The sequence below is a fragment of the Lacerta agilis genome, chromosome 3 (genome assembly GCF_009819535.1).
Source record: "Lacerta agilis isolate rLacAgi1 chromosome 3, rLacAgi1.pri, whole genome shotgun sequence".
NCBI classification, from domain to species: Eukaryota; Metazoa; Chordata; class Lepidosauria; order Squamata; family Lacertidae; genus Lacerta; species Lacerta agilis.
Genome location: NC_046314.1, coordinates 100,201,054 through 100,210,463, shown reverse-complemented (window position 1 = coordinate 100,210,463; position 9,410 = coordinate 100,201,054). Strand labels below are relative to the sequence as shown.

The 9,410-nt window shown below is 40.8% G+C and overlaps 1 protein-coding gene across 2 annotated transcripts in view; it reads right to left on the bottom strand.

Moving 5' to 3' along the window:
* Positions 1 to 291: 291 nt before the first annotated feature.
* The window catches only part of SOCS5 (suppressor of cytokine signaling 5), a 28,945-nt gene continuing 19,826 nt past the window's right edge, over positions 292 to 9,410 (bottom strand). For both annotated transcript variants that reach the window (XM_033144916.1, XM_033144915.1), the window contains exon 2: positions 292 to 5,089. In XM_033144916.1, the coding sequence (XP_033000807.1) occupies positions 3,479 to 5,077 (1,599 nt within the window). In that variant the 5' untranslated portion in view covers positions 5,078 to 5,089 and the 3' untranslated portion in view covers positions 292 to 3,478. The remainder of the gene's footprint in view (positions 5,090 to 9,410) is intronic.

Below are 9,410 nucleotides of genomic sequence, written 5' to 3'. Positions count from 1 at the left end.
GCACAGAAGCATTCTACACAGTTCGCACATGCGCAAAATGGATGCTCGGGTTACGTACTTTACGGGGTGCAAACAGCATCCCGGAACAGATCGGGCACGTAACCCGAGGTACCACTGTATTTGGGTGTTCTAGAGAATTTTATTTATGCTTAAATTTGGTGACATGTCAAGTAATCATTCAATTGCACATTTGTGCAAGCTAAACTAAATGTAAGATAAAGCTTTTTTTTAAAAAATGGTTAACTGCTACAAGAGAAGCTCTGCAAATATAAAAGAGCAAATATACAAGTATAACACTGAAAATACTGTACTTTATTAGCACAAAAAGCTGTAACAAGGCACAGCAAGCGGAGGAAAAACACACATTGATAAACTGGTTAGTGTTGGCATACAAGTATAACTCTTCTTGTATACGCAGCTTTGAAGTTTTCCTACCTCACAGTCACTGTCAACTGGTTAAGAACCTAGGGAGCACTAGTCATTGGTACAAGATACACAAGCAAAAAACAAGAGACTCTGTACTCCAACACAAATTTTAGTGCAAACACAACTAGGACAAAACAGGTTATGTTCTGTCCACGGTGGGAGGGGGGGACCAGAAGCAAAAGAGCAAGCTTCAAAAGTTTTTTGCTCAAGGAGAACACAATCTACAAGTTACCAAAAGAAGGTGCTACACCATTTACAAATACAACAGTACCTATATGAAGCCTGAAACTTTACGTATGATGCATTGAGTAGGGTGGAGGGAAAGAAGCGGAACAGAACATTATCTTTTCTGGATCAGCTTTAAGTTATAACTAAGCTAGATGACCATTAGTTTTTAGCAGACAGTTAAAAATACTGTTTTGAACCATTAAAAAAATCAGTTAATGCAAAGCTCCAATTACTACTGTCAGGTTTCGTATAGTTGAGTCAAGTTCATAATCACGACTTACCAGCAGCAGTTGACTTAAACTGCAATCCTACACACGCTTATCTAGTTTAGTCCCACTGAATTTAATGAATCTTACTTCTGTGAAAGCTTGCAGTGTTAGACAGAAGTTACTGAAGCGCTGTGTATACTAAACTTTATTTTTAAAGTTGCTTTTAAACTAGGGCTGCAATGCTTAAGACAACTGACTACAATCCATCTGATTAAGGTGACCCCAATTAATGGTATAGAAGATTTTTAGGAAATGTGCAAGTTTTAAGTACTTCTACAAACTGTGCAACATCTTAGAAGAGGAACTCATCCTTCTGCGCCATGTTGTAGGATTTTTTTTGGGAGGGGTGTTGCCAACTGGGTGCCTGAGGCAGCCTTCACTGGTGCCTCCAGACTGCCCCTACCCACAACTCTTTCTTTCTTACACAGGACTCTAGCCATCCTAGAAAAGAAGTTATGAAGCAGAAGGTGCAGGTGCTCTTCTAAGCAACTGACGTGAAATGAACCAGCCTGGCTGCTCCCACCTGCCAGTGTTTTTAAGTCAGTGAGTGTAGCCAGAGCTGTGCCTGATAAATGAGTTGTTTGGAGAGCAGGCAAAGGGTCCCATAGAGGTGCCGTTCCCTCTTCCCTTTAGTGCACTTTTCTTGTTACTGTCTTGTTTCCCAGTCCTTGGAAAGTCTGCAGCTGCATATGCTTTGCTGCCTGCCAGCCACGCGGAACAGTTGACAGGCTGCTACTTGAGAGGCTTTTGAAAATATGTTTGGAGTAGGGGAAGCAGCCCAGGAATTAATAGTTTTGCTGCCTGCTGGCCACATGAAACAGCCTGCAGATAGTTACTTAAGAAACTTTTTTGAAAATGTGGGGTGGGGGGAGCAAGATGGCAAGCCTCCCATTGTTGCCATACTTGTTTGCTGCCTGCCGGCACGTGGACCAGCCAGCTGCTTGAGGCCTCTGTTGAACTCAGGGAGGGTGTAAGGATATGGAAACCCTTTTTCTCCCTGCTACTTGCCCTACAGCAAGGATTGTCCCAAAGTTGTTTGAAGGGGAGAGCCCAGTACAGAAGCATCATAATGGTGTTGGTGATAATAATAATGATGATGCTAAGAATTTTCCTGGTTGTTTCCAAGTTGTTACATTCTTGAGGGGTGGGGTAATGCGGAGGCATCATTATTATCAACATCACCATCTTCACTATATTATTCCCAATTGTTTCCAAGTTGTTGTTTTTTGGGGAGGGAGTCATTTCAGAGGCATCAATGTTATTATCACTTTTTGCTCCTGCCTGGCCCACAGGGATTGCTCCCAGGTTGTCTGTAGAGAGGAGGGCTTAGTGCAAAGGCAAAAAATCATTATCATCGTATCCTCATACACCCCTAGTTTTGAGATGCTTGTAGATGAGTCAGCCTTAAAATCACACTACTACTCTGGTGAGTCCTTTCTGTATTTTCTGTGTTTTTCTATTATTTTCTTCTCCATAAAAATAGGGGGGAAATACTTGTGAGTCAGCATTATGTCTTTTTGTCTCTGACTATGCATATATATATATATATTTTTAAAACCTGAACTGATTTTCCCATATTTGAACTATTTTATGTTCCCGTTTCTTTTCTTTTTCTTCTCTTTTGAAGGTGGCAGCCATTATGTGTTAGGCTACACCCCCGGTGGCAGCCATTTTCTAACTGGTACCCTTGGCATCTTCTCAAAATTCAGAATGTGCCCCCAGATCCAAAAAGGTTGGTGACCACTGCTATAAGAGATGCCTCTTTCAAGGTATCACAGTAGGCACATGTAGGCATCATTATAAAATAAATAAAGTATGTGTTTACTTTTTCTTGCATATGATTACTATTTTAGTGATATGCACATTTATGCAAACTTAGTTGGCTGATTAATCTATTAGCACTCAAACAATCATACACTAAAGTATACTTAATTGGGATACAGCCCTTTTAAAAACCAAAGTTTGGTGCCGAGTAGATGCATATAAGTGCTCATTAATGTACGTGATCAATTCTTAGAAGTGCTAGGTGACAGCAGTTTCCCTTGTTGCTCATGATTTTTCATTTTAGAATAGCTTTAATGTGAAAATTGTCATGGGGGGGGGGAAACTGAACTTTAAAATGTACTAAGAAAGCAACTACACTGGAACACAATTGCTGGTGTTCAACATGTTAAAAAATGAAAAAAGGCAGCAACTCACTTTGTTGAAATTGAATGGAACTTAGAAAATACTCAATGGCCGCTTTACATATGGTGATAACTATAGAAATTGCGGGAGAAAATAGTGTATTTCAGAACTGGACAATTATAATCTGCAAGCCCGCGTTAAAAAATGTGTGAATTTGTGTTCAGTATATTGTTTCAAGAGATATTCACAACTAAGCTTGATTAATAGCAGGCAGCATCTGAACACACTCAAAAACACATTAAGCTTAAAGTACCACATTGCAAAAGAAGATGAAGAAGCTGAACACTGATGTGCTAACCACAGTTATACTGTATTTGCACAAAAAAGCACATATTTCTAGTGAGCTTACTGGGGACTCTGAACTCTGTTCACTTTGCCTTTATTGGTTCCCGCTCCAACCATCGCACTCGGACCTTTTGCTTATAGTGATATTCCTTTAGAAAGTCCTGCAACATTGATGGCAAAGGGAGACAATCAATCCCATCATACGAAGTGTACCTACAGATTACTGCCCGGCAGATATATTGCAAGCTGAAAGGGAAAGTTCTGTTTAGGGAGACTGTAAGCAAAGGTTCAAAAAACATGCAAGAACTAGGATCTTTGTAGTGTTCTAGAAGCCCTGTAACAGTTGAGGAGTGAAACACGCAGGGGTCATGAGCATCAAAACTAAAGTTGTGGTTCCATTGTTCAATGCGTGCATGCAGAGACCGGTTGTAGCGGCGGAAGCTCACAGAGAAGAGGTAGTCTTCTTGAGCAGAATCCCTGAGCAAAAAAGTGCCTTCGGGTTTTCCTTCCAGAAGTGCTTCTGCTTCGTAGCGGTCCATCACTCCCCAGTAACAAGGATTGCCAGTAATTTGCAGTAAGTCTGGGACAAGGCAGTGTATATAATCAATCTGAGTATGTACTTTCCAAGCTCCCTGTCTGCTGGTGTGGCTATGGCTCTCTCCTGATACCTGGCGCTGCTTTTGCCTACGCGACTGCAAGCAGAGAGTAGTTGTGTCTTCCTCCAGGTCGCAACTTCCCTGTGGCGTTGAACTACAGTCTCCAGTCATCTCAGACATGCCAGGGGCCAACTTTGGTCCCAGTTTATATAGCGGGTTAACTTGTGCAGTAGCTTCAAAAGTATGTATCTGAGCATTGGGAGGGGGATCAACCCCTTCTTCAATACTGAGCCTTCGTCTTTCTCTGAGCCTGTCCTCTTCATCTTCTGTAGAAGCCACAGAAGGATCAAATGCATCAAAGAGAGTTGAGTGCGGGCTCACTGGGGCTGTGTGCTGCTTAATTAGATGCCATTTTTGAGCCAGATCTGACCCAGGAGGGAAAGGACATTTCTCTAGCATTAGTTCAGAAAGATGGATCTTTCTTTTGTTAGAAAAGAGAGGTTTGGATGGTCTGCAGTACGTTCTCATAGGAAAACACAAGCCAACAGTATCCTGAAGTCTTTGTCGCAGAGAGCGACTCCCAATGGTCCTGCTTGAGACACTGTCCGTGTCATGAACAGAGCTCACGCCGTATCTTCTCTCTCTCCTTTGCAAGCGAGAACGGCCAAATCTTTTATCACTATCCAAAGAGCTCTGGGTTTTTGTAGAGCAGGAATGTTTCTTTTTCCCACCCCATGGTGCATGCCTTGAGTAGGAATCTCTTCGTGCAAGTCTAGCTCCTGTGGCAACACCCAAGTCGCACTCTCTCTCAATGCTTATTTCCACAATTTGTGGGATTTCTGCAGCACAGTTTTGATTTTTCCTTGCAGAGCTTTTTGAAGGGTTTAGACTCAGTTGTAAAGAAACATCTCTTAAAGGGCTGCTGGGTCGTTGCACAGCTGGATCAGGAACAAACACACTTTTATCTCTAACAGAAGAACAATTAGAGTTTACATCTACATTTTCACTTCTGCTTCCACCTTCAGAGTTGAAGAGATTCTGGCATCTGTACTTGAAACTGTTCCACATCTTCCCAACTTTACCCATGGATTAGGTTACCTAAATTTCAAACACAGGAAGACAATGTTTTAGTCAAGTCACCTGCTGAATAGAGAGGCGCAAAATGAGTTTCTGAACACTTATTAAGACAACTCATTAACAAAATGAGAAGCTAAGGGGGAAAGTTTATATTTTTATCCCTCCCCCTTATATACTCCAATGAAGCCCTCATGGTAGCTTGCAATAAAACAAATTGTTTAAATACTCTGCACCCAAAATATTTAGGATTTTCTATTTATAATGAACACTTCTGTTTTTATTATATTCTATGTAATGGAGTGCATAGGTTTCAGTTATAATTTTAGAAATAGGATAGGCTTTGGACAGGTGTATGTATAAGGTTGAAACTGGGGAAGAAACATTAGTGTCACCCTTTCCTTATTAAAATATTCATTTCATAGGCCTTCTTTTCTGCAAATAGATAGAAATACTACAAAATGTAGCATAACATGCATGCTCATATAACCTCCATAGTGAGGTTATTCAGCTACTGTTCCCAATTAAACTGGGAATTCATATTCATTTAGATTTCTCACCTTTAGTAAGGGATAAAGTTACACAACAAGATAAAAATTTTGGATTATCTGTAACTAGTACTTTTTAAAATTCAGCTTACTAGCTTTTTAGGTGTACACTAACAGAAAGTTTCATAGTAATGTACCACAAAAAATTATGTTTAAAAATAGGAGTCTTTCTGCAACACTGGACATTTGAGTAGAAAATATCAAAGCTATGAGAATGCGATGGCAGAGCTAAAAACAACAGGATCCATAATATTCTTGAAATTATTAGCAAATTCTGTGAAAAGATTCCTGTCAATCTGCAAGTACATTGAAGCAACAATTCTGAACGATGACCCACAAAGCAGTTGGTGATCTGAGTTGGCTGATCATTTGAGCTGGCTGCCTGCTTCTCCCCCAGCTGCTGCTCAACATCAAAATACTACTAAATATACATCCCTTTTCTAAGATTAGTTTTCCAGGTAAGCAATTTTTGTAGTTGCCATTAAAATGATATAACATTGTAATACAGCAGATTTTGTTCTTGACCCACTACACCATCAGGTTGTCCCACGCTTAACATTGTTATTTGACAGATGCTCATCTAGTATCTGTTTATAGTCATTTTATGCATTAGAGCAGTAGCGGGGAGCCTTCAGCCTAATTAGGCCCAGCAGGCATCCTAATTTGGGCCACAATCCTATTTTCCCCAAGTCACATCCATCAACCCCACATGACATCATATATGTAAAGATAAAGACACGGGTGGTGCACAGGAACCACAGGGAGCCTTAAAATGTGTTCCCAATTGCTCCTTGGCAAGCAAGGTTTGTATTTGGTACTTTTTAGATCTGGCACCAAATGCAAACCCCTTTTGGGTGGCATTGGTCCCACTCAGAAGCCCCCAATTAGAGCCATGTTGAAAGGGGGACTTGAAGTCAGTACTAATTGCAGGTTGATCACCAGTGACTTAATGTCCCACTGGGATTGGCTACACTCCAGGGTTCCCGATCAGAAACTCTTGAGTGCAGCCAAGCCTTGCCAAAAATGGAGGTTGAAGGACAGTGCTGATCAGCTGTAACTTCCAAGCGCCACTTCTATGGGCTGGGACCTTCCTTTGCAAAGCTGCTTGAATGCAAGCTGCACTGCAAAGGTAAAATTGATCACCTGATGCCTTGCCAGTCCTGGGATTCCTGCTCCCTGCCTTGCTGGACTTCTCCCACCCAGCCTGAGAGGGCGGGGCCCTGACTGACTCCAGTCACAAAAGCTGAGGCTGCTGAACAGGTTTGGGGTATTGCTTGGGGGCTTGTGTTACTGTTATGGGTATTAATACTTTGTATCTTTATTTTCAGATCTTTTATGATTTGTGTGAAAATTGACTGGTTGTGTACTTTTTGATGTGTTTTATTTATAAATGACTTTTGTTGTGTTTGTGATTATGTAAATATTTTCAAGTTGTAAGCAGCCTTGAGCATCGCTTTAACTATGGAAAGGCAGCATACAAATAAATGATGATGGCGGTGGTGGTGATGTCAGGGGATTCACAGGTGGGCAACCCTGCCAACATGTCAAAGTGGTTTAGAGAAGGTAGGGGAAGCACAGTATGTCAGCCAGACGTCTGCATCAGTGTATCATGCATGCCATTTTTGTGTGGTTGGGATCCACGGAGAACAAATTACCGGTAACTGGGGAGCCACATTGGGTGGGCAAATGGCACAAACGCTGCTGCTTTGACAGGGTTTTCTCCTTGAATCCTTGAATTTCTATTTAGTACTTTAAAGGATGAAAAAATATGATTTGTAAATGAAATCTATAACTGTACGCTATACAAATATAATAGTATTAAATGCAATGAGGATAATTGGAGGTATGAGAATTTGTCAGTAAAAAGAAAAAGGATAGTAGTATGTAAATGTATATGTTTATTTTGTGTGTTTGTGTATTTGTGTATTTGTATTTTTTTTAAATAATAAAGAGAGATATTTTTAAAAAGACAGGGTTTTCTATCTACCCCATACTTCCTCTTAAAATGAAAACTAGAGCTGAATGTTTCTAGTTTCTGCAACTGTAAATTGTGATCAACCTTCCATTAAGGTATTGGCTGAGCAGGCAGCTTCCCCCTAGCAACAGGGCCATTTCAAAGACAAACTCTTATTGAGTCAGTCTAATCAATACCATTGTGATTCACCATTCATCCTCCCTCCCCAGCACTTAATCAGTTTCTCCTTGTTACTTGTGAGCAGTGCATATGTTGTGATTTATTAGTTGCCTGTTCCCTAAAAGGTCTCCAAGCAACTTAAATTCAAAACAATAATTATCAATACATTCAACTATTTAATAAGTATATAATAGATTGATTATCATACAAACACCTAGAATACATACACAGACATACAAAAATGGTTCCCCACTACAACCACATTAGGCTTTGACAGCACACTAAGAGTAGTTATTTGATGACTAAGATAATGATGCTGCAAAGTGAACAGATTTCCAAAGTTCACAGAATTCAGCCCAATAGAAAAACACAGGAAGAAAATGGATACTATGGGCTCAGCTTGGAAACAATGAATTTGAAATAAAACTGAAACTGTAAAGGCATAATATACTTTGACAGAGCACAGCCTGAAAAGACATTGGTGCCCAATATGCTATGTCAACTGGCAGGGGTCCACAATTCACAGGGGCCACTAGCCACCAACCACAAACGTAAGCCCTAGTCTTCCACCTAACCTTGAAGCTGGGGGTTATTCACATAACTGTGCTATGCATTGGAAGCACAGCACAGTCATTATGGGGCCAATCTGTCTTACTCCATAGTTAAAAAGAAAGGTCCTACAGGACCCTGGAGTTTCTCTTTCCGTTTCTAAGGAGATCTAAGAGTCTATGAAGCAAAGCACAGAAACATGCCACTACCTATAACCAAGCTTTCTTTCCACTATGAATGAATTTACCCCATAATCTCTACCAAACTTGTTGTTAAGGCATTATACTTATTAAGGAGAAAGGTGAAAGGTAAAGGACCCCTGGAAGGTTAAGTCCAGTCCAAGGCGACTATGGGGTTGTGGCACTCATCTCGCTTTCGGGCCGAGGGAGCCGGCGTTTGTCCACAGACAGCTTTCTGGGTCATGTGGTGAGCATGACTAAACTGCTTTTGGTGTAATGGAACACCATGACAAGTGCCAGACTACACGGAAACGCCATTTACCTTCCCGCCACAACGGTACCTATTTATCTACTTGCACTAGTGTGCTTTTGAACTGCTAGGTTGGCAAAAGCTGGGACAGAGCAATGGAAGCTCACCCCATTGTGCGGATTTGAACCGCTGACCTTGCAATCAGCAAGTCCAAGAGGCTCAGCGGTTTAGACCACAGCGCCACCCGTGTTCCTATTATTATTTGCAGGACCTGAAATAGAGAAATGTGGGAGGATTAAAATCTTCACAGACACAATGTGGCCCAACCAAGAAAGGTTTAGACCCTCCTAGGATTTCAGTTCCTGCCTAACAAGGGCTCAAAATTTGCTTTACTTAAAGAGTACAAGTTTTCTGTTATGAATATTCCCAGGTATTTCAGCTTTTGAGCCCCCACAATACTTTGTATGAAAACTTGAGACTGTGTGAGGACCCCAGTATACATAATTTCATATTACATACATTTTCTTTTATTTGACCGTCAGTCAGAAAAAAATACATTTGTACAGAATTAAAAACCTCTGAAGGAACTTTGAAGAGAAAAAGGGAAAAACAACCCACAATGGAATGGAGCTAAACAGATAGCCCCATATTGATACAATCAATTAAAATCTTACGACGCTTAAAA